We start from the raw sequence: 14,439 nt of genomic DNA on the forward strand, positions 1-14,439 counted from the left end.
GTTGCATCCAATGTTATGCAATTTTGGTCAGTGATATGTTCTGACTAAACAATTAATGCACAATAACGGCAACTTCTATGTTTGTTGGAACCTAAATCTATTTTGTAGTTTTAATTCCACGTGTCTTTTAATCCAATACACCTTATGTTTGAAAGAAAAGACACAAAATACCATATTTGGAGGGTGCGCCCGATAGTCCAGTGCGCCTAATAGTGCGTAAAATATAGTAATTTTGAATGGAATTCCTTGATAAAGCACAACACTGTAATATCTCTGCCCCCCTATCAAAATAAAATAAAAAGGGAAACTGATTTTATTATTGCTTAAAAATGTAACCTTCATTTGTTTTAGCCATGTGAGCATTGGGGGGAGGGGTGTTAGTGGGGGGCTACGCCTTTTAGACCCTTCTGTGTTGAAATTAAAATTAGATAGAATAAAGCAGTGGTCGGCAACATTTTCTGTACCACGGACCTGTTTAATGTCTGACAGTATTCTCGCGGCTGGCCCACTAGTAACTTTAGTAAAAATAACAGTACAATAACATTAACCATTAGCCTAAATCCACTGTATTATCACTGCACCTGAAGGGATCTAAACAACAAGGGAAAAAATGCAGTAGATTTTATCTCATCATCACACCATTTTGACTCATGGCACCACGTCGTCGTGCCTTTTTGTATTCTTGATAAGTCAATTAATGTTTTGGCAGAACTCATTCCCATTATACTCCATTACAACCTTGTAAAACAACAATTGACCAACCATGCGAACCTTCAATATAAACAAATGGCGAGACAATGTGGAACGCTGAGTAAAAATATTGTGATGTGGAGATAAAATCTAATGCCTTTTCCGGTGTCATCTGCAGCATTTCATCACCGCTATCCAGGTTTGATCCCTGCTGGGTCCAATGCCGAGCAAACGTGGTTGGTGGTTTATGTGAAACTGATCAATCATTGCTCAAATGTGATAATATCATAATGTAGCACACGAGATTTACCAAAGCACAAGCAAGCTTTGAGTTTATTTTTGGGTAAAAAAAAATGTCGAGATCAGGAACCTAAGGCTCGTGGGCCATATATGGCTCTTTTCATGAGGTTCATGGCCCGATGGTTGCCGACCACTGATATAAAGGAAATGAAAACCTTGACTTTCTGTCCAGTGCCCGATACTACAGTTAACGCAAATACTCGACCGCCTGAACCCGACTGACCGGCGGGCCCGCGGCCACGACCTTCTAAACGGGCCAGCTCAGACGGGCTGACTTACTTCGTTCACCCTGAAGGGACAGACACCCGGGAGGGAAAGACGCCTCCCGTCCTGGCACCTGCCTGCGAACGAGTAAGAGTCGAAGGGCACCTCATGGTATAGCAAAGTATCACAGTGTTTAGGGATGTTAGGCCAAAGTCCCTTTATAGCGTAAAACAGGCGAGGACGCGGCTCGACTTATAGTTCCACATGGGGGAAAGGCAAGGCAGATGGCAGGGACCTTCCTATTAAGTTGGGTCGAGGAGAGGATGGGCGAGTTTGTTGGTTGTCTTCGTTTTGTCGAATGTTCACGCACCACTCTGCTCTTGATATCGCACACTGCGCTTGAGAAGACGTTTGGCCTAACGAGTTTATCTGCCGAGTCGGAAACCTGGGGTGCCGTCAGGCCCGGTGGGCTGGCGGATGACATGATTGTTGGGGCGAACCGTTTCTGGAGGTTGCGCAGATGTACGACTTGACCTACAGAAAAAAAAAATAAGCATAAATAATTTTGACAATAACCAAAATGTCTCCCCATGTTCCTCTACGGAGCCTCTGCTCGGAAAATGCTGGTCTACTTCTGACTCCAAGAGCCAAAAAGAAATCTGCAGGCTTGAGAGCGTTCTCCATCCACGCCTCTCCTTTTTAGCGGCCTGGTTGGTGGTGAAATTAAGGAGAGAGAAGTATTGGGATGAGTCAGCAGACCCACACAATGACCTGAAAGATGTCATCATCTGCACTGACCAGCAGGCTGAGATGGGAATCTGCGTTATTGCTGTCATGGACTTTTTGGACAATTTTACATATTACTTATGTTGGTTTTTTTTATGTTCACTATGTTTTATGTACTTCTACCCAATAGAACATCTATTGCAGCCTGGAATGGTGTGGGCCCTTCTCAAGGTTTATTTTCCCTCAGGTTGAGGGTTTGAGTTTTTCCTTGACCGCATGTAGGTTTCAGATCAGGGGATGGTGTAATAATAGTCTGTAGTTTGAAATAATCTGTGGCCTGTGGAGTCCTTTGAGACATTTTGCGACAGAGACGATTGGAATTGAAACCGAAATTGGCAAGACGAGATTGGTCTTATTTTTGCCCATATAGTCAAGTCATGTTTATTTGTATAGCCCTTAATCACAGTGTCAAAGGGCTGCACAGATCAAAGACTATATCAAACTATTATTACAGACTATTAAGACATAATCCCCTCAATTGGTACTCAGTTTATAGAATTGGTAATAGTCGAAAAACAGAGATAACGTTTAAATTGATAGGTATGCGATCTCCGTGACTCGTTCTGGCAACCACCACTCTTCCCCCACAACACGCCCACACAATTGTTACACTGCTTATAATAAACTGGCATTTTATTTCGTTAGGATCATCTTATCAGTCTTTTTATGGTATTTTTTTATGTTTAGTTATTATTTTAATTTGTTTTTAGTGGTCAGTAAGATGTGTTTTATAGCTATGTAAGGCTCACGTGGATGATTTAGGGAGTACAGGAACGAATTAATTGTTTTTCAGTTATTTCTTAAGGGGAACATTTGTTCAAGATACAGGAAATTCTGGATACGATCTTGATACTACAACAAATCAAGCTTCTATAAAGTATTGCATTTTGATTAAAGCTCTTACCTGTCTTGGCCTGGATTGTCCTGAGGCGTTTCATCTGAAGAAGCACTACCCAGAATCCTTCTTCGAGCCTCAGCGTACTCAGCCTCACGCTGTGCCAAAGACTTCATGTGCTGGGAAGGTCGAGACGAAGACGCGGGATTTCCCGCAGTACCGTTGTTTGATGGACGCTTTAAAATTCGGATTTGTGGGGGTGGTGCTGCAGGAAGAGATTCATCTTGGATTACAATCGCAGTTCTCACAGGTGAACTTGAATTCAACTTCCTGCACAGATAAAAATATTTGCAAAAACAGTTTAAACATCATTTTCTAAAAAACGAATATCTACATTTTCGACTTGGTTACTGTGATTACTTTGCCTGCTGGGTTATTTTCAGCTTTGCCTCAAGTCTTCTCTCTATTTCCTGAAAATATAGAGCACAGTGTTGGGGTGAGATATTTCTATGTCTCTTTGTGTGTTTGAATCGGGTTAAGAAAACGCTGGAACAGAGCAGTTTTGCTGACTTTTTTTGTTTTAAGTACAATAAAACTAAATGACAGAACATATTCTGGGCCTTGTCTTATACAAAACAAATGGTTTGTGTGTGGTAGAGGCAATTAAAAATATGATGACCAGTGTTAAGCTTAAGAGAGAAAGAAAGAGAGAAAGAGAGAAATGGCTTTTGGAAAGAATGAAACTAAGGGAAATCCAAATACATGTATTAATTATAACTGAAGGAATAACGTGATGATTTAATTAGTCAAACAGATATAACTGTAAAACTCAAACATTAATGACAATTTAACCATAGTCTTACAACATTCCCTTTTTCCACGACTGGTACATTTACTAAATAATTGGTATTAGAAAAACAAATCTTGTAATTGTCCTCCCGGTATTGAATTGAGGAGTGTAATAAAAATCATACATGAACGGACCACCTGCACAAAACCTTTGTGTGTTTAAAAGTTCAGTATTGTGCAATTGTCTTAAGATACATATTGCAAACAGGTACCATTTTGGCAGTGTGGTGTTTCTTTGGATAGGCTAAATAAGTTATAAAAAATAAAAATGGAAAAACAAATTATTAGAAAGCAACACTCGAGGGACTTTGAATGTTCATATTGCTGAGGATTCGGACAAGCAGAAATTTGCTTTTTGCAGAGAACATACCTGTCAAATTAAGACATTCTCGCTGTATTTCATTCGTTTTCCTATCAGTCCAAATTGTGTACGCTGTATAACAATCTTCTTGCAGGAATTATCATCATTATTATCATCATTATTATTACTATTTGGCTGGACCGATATCGTCTTGAAGGAAGATGTTGAAAGAATTGTTTGAGTAGTTGGTTTGGTAAATAAAATACACTTAATAACACGAGTTATTTTATTTTTACTCTACATAGTCTGGCTTGCTGTGAGTAAATAGGCACGGAGTTGTGTGGATAATGAGTATTATCGCTCCAAATTTGACATTATTATTATGGGGGGCAATTGTATTCGGGGTTTGGTAAGAAGGTTGACTCTATAGTAGTTGTAATGATGTTCCAATAACTACTAATCCAAAGTAAAAATAGAAAGGGGGAAACGAAAACACGCATACAGCAATTTAGGGACAAGGAAGCATCCATCTTGGATTTCCGTCTCAACGGGAACCACGGAAGTGACGTCATTCACAGCTCCCGCGGCAAATAGATATTAGCAACTTAACAAACATGATCAAATCATTCGAAAAAAAACTAGGAACTTGTTTGAACGAGTAAAACCATAGTAATCAACAACTGCCAATCCTCTTACACTAACGGACTAATGTTACCATGACTAATTATAGCCACGCGATCATGACGTTCTATTAATGCACTCTCGCCTATATACAGCGTCTATTTATACATACATTCGAATAGTACCACCGTGCATAGGCCGCACACAAATAAACGGGGACAAAAATCCCACATATGCTTGAAAATTACATTTCCTGATGACTCAGATAGTCCGTAGACAGTGGGGCCTGTTCAGAAGTCACAGACTGGTTAGTTATGATGCGCGTATTTTACTATAACATAACTCATCCCGACGATACCTAAACTCATAGATCACTCCAAAGTGATCAAGTAAATGCGTGCGTGGCAAAGGGAGATTTCTTACCCCACTGTCTGCCGCTTCCTCCCAGTTATCTGCAACCTCTTCATCCTCCATTTTAGCAGCCTACAACCGCCCAGTTTTGGCTCCTCCACACCAGCTAACAGCCTCCCATCTCGCTGCGACGATCAACCGTGCAGTATATTCGGCGAGATTTATATCTGTGCTATGAATAGTTTAATAGCAATGCCCAGTCTCTTATTTTTTCCGGAGGGCAATGTTCACCAGAAGGCAACCCTTCCTGGTTGCGGTGGTGCCTCGGCTCTCCCTTCGGTCTGGCGTCACGTCCACTGGGCATTAGAGATATTTGAGTGCCTCTCTCAGTTAAACCTTCTCAGTGTAACCTCTAAGCGACATTTCAAAGATTCGCTTTTTTTAAAATTTTCTGTTTTTGTTTTTGTTTTTCAAACTAAGGGGCGGAGTGTTCACGTAGTCAATATAAATTAAAAACAAAAAACATAAACAAAAAAACAAGATTGGCTTGTAATTGTTCTTTGAAAATGGCTTACGGGAAAAAAACACAGCTCCATATATGGGGTTAGCTGAGAGACTTTGTATATAAATATTACAATTTCGATGTAAATGTACTCAAAAGTACTTTTTAAAAAACATAATAGCGAGATAAACTACGGGTTTGAACGCAGCATCGCAGTAATCGAAACGGCAGTCGGTCGTACTCGCACGCTGTCTAGTCTTTTTTATAATCCTGGTCTTAGTTACATACCTGTCAATCTCCAGGGCTCCATGCCCTTACAAACTCTCGTATTTTCCCTTACAAAATAATTAAAAAAAAAAACCTTACACCATATTTTTTTTCAAACGAATTTATTTATGTAGTTAAACATGTTATATTGTTCATGTGCTTCGTTATATCATTCTGTACATATTCTTAATAATAAAAAAATTAAAAATCAGGTCGTTTTAGGTCGTGATTCAAGTCGTAGGGGCGCCACGGAATCCAGGACACTAGCCAGGGTAGCATTAAACTCATTCCTGAGTGAGTCAATAGAGCTTTTATGTGAAGAAAACAATTCAACTACTCCTGAAAGAAGATCAGGGAGCTCAGAAAGTATTCCAGTGCAAACTTGACTTGAAATACATGTATGATTTACAACCTCTATGTAAGTGTTTAGTTCTACGCTTAGACACACTTATGAGTGACGTTTGTTAATCGTCTCGATTTCTGTAATACAGTGGGACCTGGGTTATCGCAGTTAATGGGGACCAAAACCACCCGCGATAAGTGGAAAACCACAAAGTAGCGGCACACCTTAAAAAAAAAAAAAAAAAAATATATATATATATATATATATATATTTTTTTTAAATTATTTTATTTTATTATTATTATTTTTTTTAGATCTGCGAAGCTCTAAACCCGCTAACATGGAACCACGAAGTAGCGACGCCCCTTCAAAAATGCTTAAAAAAAAATATATATTTTTTTAATTTTATTTATTTTTTAAAATTATTTTATTTTATTATTATTTTTTTTTTAGGCCCGCGAAGCTCTGAATCAGCAAACGTCAAAGCGCAAAGTAGCGAGGTCCCACTGTACATTGCTCTCTGGTCTCCTGATGTCTCGCATCAAAATATGGCATCAGGTGCAAAATGCTGCAGTGAGGCTTTTGACTAGGATAAGAGATTTTGATCATGTAATCCGGAATTTAAGTCAAGTCATGTTTATGTGTGTTGCCCTTAATCACAAGGAGTCTCAAATGGCTGCACAGACCACAGATTGTTGCAAAACAATTGACTATTATTACACCATCCCCTGATCTAAAACCTATGTGAGGCCAAGGAAAAACTCAAAAACCTCAACATGAGGAAAATGAAGAAACCTTGAGAAGGGACCGAACATGAGGTAATCCCCCTTCCAGAATGACCAGGCTGCAATGGATGTTGCATTAACAAACAATAATATTAAAAATTAAATATAAAATAATTAATGTATACTATAAACATAGAATGAAATAAAAAGGATGACCGGGTTGCAAAGGATGTAGCATTAAAAAAACAATACATAGATATTGTCAACTTTAAATATAGGTCATTAAATAAGCTATAGAACAGAAGTGTGTTTTAAGCCTAACTTTAAACAGTTCCACTGAGGTTGCAGATTGAATCTCAGTGGGAAGAGCATTCCACAGCACGGGGGCTCTAATGGAGAACTCTCTTGAACCTGCGGACCTGTACTGGCTCGCTGTCAGTCTAAGATGTGATTTTAAGTTTCTGGTGGTAACATACAAAATTTTGCATTGACTTGCCCGTCATTTTTCTGTTATAATTGACCAGTATGTTCCTGCTTGGAGCCTTTGCTCAGAAAATGCCGATCTACTAGCTTCAAGAGCGTTTTACATCCAGGTGCTGTGGCTATTGTTCCATAGCAGAGGTCTCCAACGTGGTGCCAGCGGGCACTAGGGTGGTTTAGAGTTCCCACGGACCTATTCTGAAAATAGCTCACCAGTGTTGGGAGATTGTGATTTCCTTGTAAAAATATATTTTTAGATGTAGATAGACTGAGTCTATTTATCCGTACTTCCAATAATTAACCTTGTAACGACATAGTAACAGTATAGTAATAACATGACTAGTTATTTCAGAAATGCATATAAATCTGGGTACCCTTTACGCTAATTAGCAACAAACCATAGCTCTTTGCTTGAAAAATGTTGGAGACCCCAATTCTTCAGTTTATGAGTTTTGTTGACCTCTACTGTTGTCCTTGAGGGAAAATGATGAGCCTGTGTGTTGCATGGTGCATGCATACTGGGCCATTGTACCAAGACTTGGACCTAATATGCACGCCATCATCTAGAACAGTGGTTCTTAACCTGGGTTCGATGGTGGTTAAATGAGTCAGTTTCAGGGGTTCGACTGAACCTCTGCCGCGGAGGTCAAGACACACCAAATCATTATGTCTATATGCGATAATATGCCCCAATTGGCCATTAATGACTGGAGATGATCACGTGACATTGCTTGGGCTATTCGTGGTGTGTAAAATACTCGTGTGATTGTTACTGTATTAAATACTTCCTTTATATTTCAATCCATAATATGTCGGGCAAAAACATAGATAAGAATGTTTAATATGATTTGCATGCTTGCATTCTCATACCTGTCAACCTGTACGGTTTTGCCGTACATAGTACGTTTTTTATGCATTTCAAGACGAGTACGACGTACATGGAAATCTGTACGGAAAAATGTGAATTTGTCAATCGCATGCGTCTGCCGCCTGGGGATTTCCCATCATGCATCATTCCGGAAAAATATATATATAGTGTACGATTATTTTGTATTTTCTACGGGAAAATAAGACAGTTTGTATGGGCATGGAGCCGTGGAGGTTGACAGGTATGCATTCTTAATCTAACATACATTGGGGAACTTCAATAAGTTCGTGGTAAACTTGCAGGTTTACACAATTCACATTTGCAGGATTTGCAATGTTAGTTAGAAGCCTGTTATTCTCAGGTCTCGACTTGTAAAGCCAGCTAGGTTAAAGATGGCGTATCTGATACTGTCGTGATTACCTAACTGGAGCCACCTGAGGTAATCAGCTGGTGTGCTGGAACGCGATTTCCTGATTGGTGGAAGCTTTCTACATAAGCTGTCAGCGTCCAGAGATGGACGTTCGAGTGCACTCCTCGTTTCCCTGAGTGAGCCTCCAACATTCAAGGTACCACGATCCCTTTGTGTATTCCAAGTCTGATTCTCGTTGCCTGACCCTTGTCTGTTAAAAGTTTACGATCTACTCTTCCGTCCCGGCCACCGACTTACCTGCTACGTTACTCGTCACGCGTTTTCACCACGGAGTTGCCATATCGTCCAAAGAGGCTTTCTGCTACCAAGAGACGACGTCCCAAGCCTGCTCCACCGAACCTTGTCCAAATAAATCCTTTAACTGACGCTATTGGATCCGAGTGCTTGTTCTGGTCCCTGACAGAACACTCGAACCAAAAAATGGATCCAGCGTCATTTTTTCCCACCTCCGAGAAATGCGGAAATGCCGAGCAGGAATCCGCGCTACAGCGCCTACTACATACCGAAGGCGCGGTACAACAGATCGCCCATGACGTATCCACACTGGTCCGGCAAGTACAACGTCACCAACAATTTTTTGAGCAACAGTGCGAAGCTTCCCCGGCAACACGACCACAAGATCCGGTTCCGCCTCTTTCTGATCAGGTCGGCAGTGTTGAACCACGAGTAGGTTCGCCAGAGAGATTCAGTGGAGAGCCCGCCCAGATCCGCCCCTTTCTCATAAATTGCCGATTAAATTTTGATCTACAACCGCGAGCCTTTGTGAACGAAAAGACGAAGGTGGCCTATGTAATAAATCATTTGACTGGCAGAGCCCGCCTTTGGGGAACGGCAGAATACGAACGAGGGGCGACAGCATGCACCTCTTTTAGTTTGCTAAGCCAGGAAATGATTAAAGTATTTGATTCTGGTTCCTCATCAGTCGATGCTGCTCGTTCCATCTTGAACATCCGCCAGGGGAGACGCTCCATTGCCGACTATGCCATTGACTTCCGCACTCTAGCAGCCCAGAGTCACTGGAACGAAGAGGCGCTGGTCGACGCCTACCTCCATAGCTTGTCCGGTTATCTCAAAGACGAATTGGTATCCCACGCTCCTCCGGTAACTCTTGACAACGCTATCGAACTGACCGCCCGGATCGACCGTAGGGTCCAGGCAAGACGCCGAGAGAGAGAAGATCCCAGCCAATCCATCACCAGGCAAAGTCAAGACATGAGTAGGATACCGAACCCCCCAACCACTTCTACCGCACCTCATGAGATGATGGAGGTGGACCGCACCTTTCTCTCCGTCGAAGAGCGCCAGCGAAGGCGTTCCGAACGGTTATGTTTTTACTGCGGCGGCCAGGGACATAGGGTGGTCAATTGCCCGTTAAAAGCCAACGCTCGTCGGATATAGGGGACGTCCGATTGAGCTCGGCTTTAGTATCGTCCCCCAAGACTGATAGACCTGTTCTCCGGGCAAATCTCATTATTTCCGGTTCATCTCAGCCCTTCCATGCCCTGATCGATTCTGGCGCCGAAACAAATATCCTGGATTTGTCACTCGCACACAAGATGGGGATACCTGTTAAAACCCTTCCTAACCCGGTATCAGCTCGGGCTTTGGATGGTCACCTATTAGGCACCGTATCCCAAATAACTGAACCCATAGAACTACAGTTGTCTGGAAATCACAGAGAGAAGATCCGATTTCATTTACTTCACTCCCCTAACCAACCCCTTGTTCTGGGTCATCCTTGGTTGGTGCAACACAACCCCCATTTCGACTGGCGCACTGGGTCGATACTTGAATGGGGCATGGACTGTCACCAAACCTGTCTGCGAGCCGCTCCTTACCCAAATCATCCTGTTTCCACGAGGGCCCCACCCAATCTGTCCAAGGTCCCAGCCTGTTACCACCACCTACGGGAGGTCTTCAGTAAAGCTAAGGCCTCTTCCTTGCCCCCTCATAGACCTTATGACTGCGCGATTGATCTCCTGCCTGGGTCCGCTCCTCCTCGGGGCCGCCTCTACTCCCTGTCCATTCCCGAGAGGAAGGCCATGGAGGAGTACATTTCCGATGCCTTGGCGGCTGGTATCATTCGACCCTCCTCTTCTCCTGCAGGGGCGGGGTTCTTTTTTGTGGGAAAGAAGGACGGGTCACTCCGGCCCTGTATAGATTATCGGGGCCTTAATGAAATCACGGTTAAAAATCGCTATCCCTTGCCTCTGCTTGCCTCTGCATTTGAGCTTCTACAGGGGGCCACGATCTTCACTAAACTTGATCTGCGCAACGCCTACCACTTAGTCCGTATCCGGGAGGGTGATGAGTGGAAGACAGCATTCAACACACCCACCGGTCACTACGAGTACCTGGTAATGCCGTTCGGATTAACCAATGCTCCAGCCGTTTTCCAATCCTTGATAAATGACATTTTACGAGATGTGCTTAATCGTTTTGTTTTTGTGTATCTGGACGATATCTTAATTTTCTCAAAGTCCCTCGATGAACACCGAAAACATGTCCAGCTGGTTCTCCGTCGTCTCCTAGAGAACTCTTTATTTGTCAAAGCAGAGAAGTGCGAGTTTCACGCCAAGACAGTCTCGTTCCTGGGCTACATCGTGGCGGAGGGGACCCTTCAGATGGATCCTGCGAAGGTATCAGCAGTCACCTCTTGGCCTGTCCCTGAGTCTCGGAAAAAACTCCAACAATTCCTTGGTTTTGCCAATTTCTACCGGAGGTTCATCAGGAACTACAGTTCGGTGGCAGCTCCTCTCACGCTTCTTACCAGCCCTAAAGAGCCATTTCGGTGGTCTTCCGAGGCTAATGCAGCTTTCAACCGTCTAAAAACTCATTTCTCTACGGCCCCCATACTCCAGGTGCCTGACCCTGCGCGCCAACTGGTGGTGGAGGTGGACGCCTCAGATGTGGGAGTGGGTGCTGTCCTATCCCAGCGGTCTGACAAGGACCAGAAGATGCACCCGTGCGCCTTCTTTTCCCGGCGGTTGTCCCCGGCCGAACGCAACTACGACGTGGGGGATCGTGAATTGTTGGCCGTCAAGCTAGCCCTGGAGGAATGGCGACATTGGTTGGAGGGGGTAACGGTGCCGTTCATAGTTTGGACTGACCACAAGAACTTAGAATATATTAGATCGGCCAAGCGGCTCAACCCTCGCCAGTCACGTTGGGCCCTGTTTTTCACCCGCTTTAACTTTACTCTGTCCTACAGACCCGGATCTCGTAATGTGAAGCCCGACGCGCTCTCCCGGCAATTCCAGAATTCCAATGAAACACCTCAGGATCCCGCAACGGTCCTTCCAGCTTCCCGTATGGTGGCAGCAGTTTCCTGGGATATCGAGTCCCGAGTCAGAGAGGCGTTACCCGATCAGGCGGGCCCCAGCTCCTGTCCCGAGGGTCGACTATTCGTCTCCGAACCCTTACGGTCCGAGGTCCTCCAATGGGGGCACAATTCTCACTTTTCTTGCCATCCGGGGTCGGCTCGGACTCACAGTTTCTTGTCCCGACGCTTCTGGTGGCCTACCATGGCCAAGGACGTTAGGGAATATGTCTCCGCCTGTCAAGTGTGCGCCCAGAACAAAGCATCCCACCAACGTCCGGCCGGTCTGTTACATCCACTTCCGGTTCCCCGCCGCCCATGGTCCCACATCTCCTTGGACTTTGTGACGGGGTTGCCAGTATCCGAGGGGATGACGACTGTACTAACTATCGTGGACCGGTTCAGTAAGATGGTCCATTTCGTGGCACTACCAAAGCTCCCCTCCGCCAAGGAAACTGCATTGATAGTCCAGCAACATGTGTTCCGCCTCCATGGCATCCCTCTGGACATTGTTTCTGACCGGGGTCCCCAATTCTCATCCGTGTTTTGGAAGGAGTTCTGTCGTCTGTTGGGTGCCTCAGTCAGCCTCTCATCGGGGTTCCACCCTCAATCCAATGGTCAGTCTGAGCGAGTGAACCAAGATTTGGAAACGGCACTTCGCTGTATGGTCTCTAGTGAACCGTTGTCTTGGGCTCGGCAATTGGCATGGGTGGAGTATGCTCACAATTCCTTGGTTAGCTCCTCCACTGGAATGTCCCCCTTCCAGTGCGTATATGGGTACCAACCCCCTATGTTCCCTAGTCAAGAAGAGGAAGTAAACTGCCCGTCAGCTACGGCGAACGCACGCCGTTGTCGGCGAACTTGGGCTCGTGCTCGGGCCACACTCCTTCGGGCAAGCAAGGCTCATTCCGTCGGGGCTAATCGACGGAGGAGTCCTGCTCCGAATTACCAGGTGGGCCAGAAGGTGTGGCTTGCATCAGCTGATCTTCCACTGAAGGCTGAGTCGAGGAAACTGGCTCCTCGGTATCTTGGTCCGTTTCCTATAGTAAGAATTATCAACTCCTCAGCAGTCCGTCTCCGTCTACCAAGATCTATGAGAGTGCACCCCACGTTTCATGTCTCCCGAATCAAACCCGTCAGCCAGAGCCCGTTGGCACCCATTCCACCTCCTCCCCCGGCTCCACGCTCCTTGGACGGGGAGCCTATCTATACAGTGCGCCGCCTGCTCCGCTCCCGACGCAGGGGTCGGGGCTTCCAGTACTTGGTTGATTGGGAGGGATATGGTCCGGAGGAGAGATCATGGATTCCCAGCAGGCAGATCCTGGACCGATCTCTTGTGGCAGAATTCCATCGACTGCATCCTGACCAACCAGCGCCACGCCGTGGTCGTCGTCGTAGGTCCGGCACTGCTACCCTTCCACCGGCGGACCCACCCGCTACCGCCCCTTCAGATGCGGACGAAGGGGTGTCTATTCACTCGGAAGAATTCTGAGGTACTGTGCTGTTTGTTCTCAGTTTACCTGTGGATATTTTTTTTTTGTTTGTTTTGTGCGCTGCAAACGGATTTATTATCCGTCCCCGGGGATCGCTGGTGTGATGGTGACCTTCTGGGGTTCATCGGACGACCTCTGGGCCTTCCATTTTGGATTATTGGTGATGTATTTTGGATTATTCGTAACTGGCCTGTGACTTTTGTTCCTTGGATTACCGGTGTTTCCATGTGACGTGTTTGGATTATCTTTTTTTCCCTGGGGGACTTCTGGAGCCGTCCCTTGAGGGGGGGGTTCTGTCGTGATTACCTAACTGGAGCCACCTGAGGTAATCAGCTGGTGTGCTGGAACGCGATTTCCTGATTGGTGGAAGCTTTCTACATAAGCTGTCAGCGTCCAGAGATGGACGTTCGAGTGCACTCCTCGTTTCCCTGAGTGAGCCTCCAACATTCAAGGTACCACGATCCCTTTGTGTATTCCAAGTCTGATTCTCGTTGCCTGACCCTTGTCTGTTAAAAGTTTACGATCTACTCTTCCGTCCCGGCCACCGACTTACCTGCTACGTTACTCGTCACGCGTTTTCACCACGGAGTTGCCATATCGTCCAAAGAGGCTTTCTGCTACCAAGAGACGACGTCCCAAGCCTGCTCCACCGAACCTTGTCCAAATAAATCCTTTAACTGACGCTATTGGATCCGAGTGCTTGTTCTGGTCCCTGACAGATACTTGGAACAGCGGCCAAAGGTTAATCACCCCAAATTCCTCTTTCAAATAGCACCATCAGTGAAAGACTAGCGTACCTAATGAAGAAAGATCGTGGATTCTGATCTTATTCTTCATGTGTTCGTTGAATTTCGGGTGAGGAAAATGTTGGTAAAATTAAGAGGTTGGAGATGTACTGCTTCCTCGAGAATTTTTAATTGTCAGAATATATTCTGGATTCCACTGCGTACAAGTCTTCAATCGGACAATTTTAGAAATAGTCTGTCTATGACATTTTGAAGCAAGATTTTATACCTTTTTGAGGCATTGTATAGGTCAACAGGAAACTGCAACGTCAGTTTTCTGCTTGTCACCGT

At 44.6% G+C, this 14,439-nt stretch overlaps 1 protein-coding gene across 1 annotated transcript; it reads right to left on the reverse strand.

Annotated features, from left to right (window-relative positions):
* Window positions 1-4: 4 nt before the first annotated feature.
* LOC148364241 (SUZ RNA-binding domain-containing-like) lies at window positions 5-5,303 on the reverse strand. Its single transcript, XM_088338324.1, has 4 exons — window positions 5,010-5,303; window positions 3,236-3,285; window positions 2,885-3,145; window positions 5-1,728 (listed from the first exon to the last, which is right to left on the reverse strand). Exons 1-4 carry the CDS (start codon window positions 5,058-5,060, stop codon window positions 1,620-1,622), a joined length of 471 nt encoding a protein of 156 aa, XP_088194450.1. The 5' UTR covers window positions 5,061-5,303; the 3' UTR covers window positions 5-1,619.
* Window positions 5,304-14,439: the final 9,136 nt, after the last annotated feature.

This window comes from Urocampus carinirostris, chromosome 6 (genome assembly GCF_059441175.1).
Source record: "Urocampus carinirostris isolate Australia breed hairy pipefish chromosome 6, RoL_Ucar_1.0, whole genome shotgun sequence".
Lineage (NCBI taxonomy): Eukaryota > Metazoa > Chordata > Actinopteri > Syngnathiformes > Syngnathidae > Urocampus > Urocampus carinirostris.

Bases quoted from the DNA above. Each gene is read 5' to 3' on its own strand.
- LOC148364241 (XM_088338324.1), bottom strand. From the start codon at position 5,060: ATGGAGGATGAAGAGGTTGCAGATAACTGGGAGGAAGCGGCAGACAGT. The intron at 3,146-3,235 runs GTAATCACAGTA...TTATCTGTGCAG, and splicing joins AAAATAACCCAGCAGGCAAA to GAAGTTGAATTCAAGTTCAC. The intron at 1,729-2,884 runs GTAAGAGCTTTA...TTTTTTCTGTAG, and splicing joins GACAATCCAGGCCAAGACAG to GTCAAGTCGTACATCTGCGC.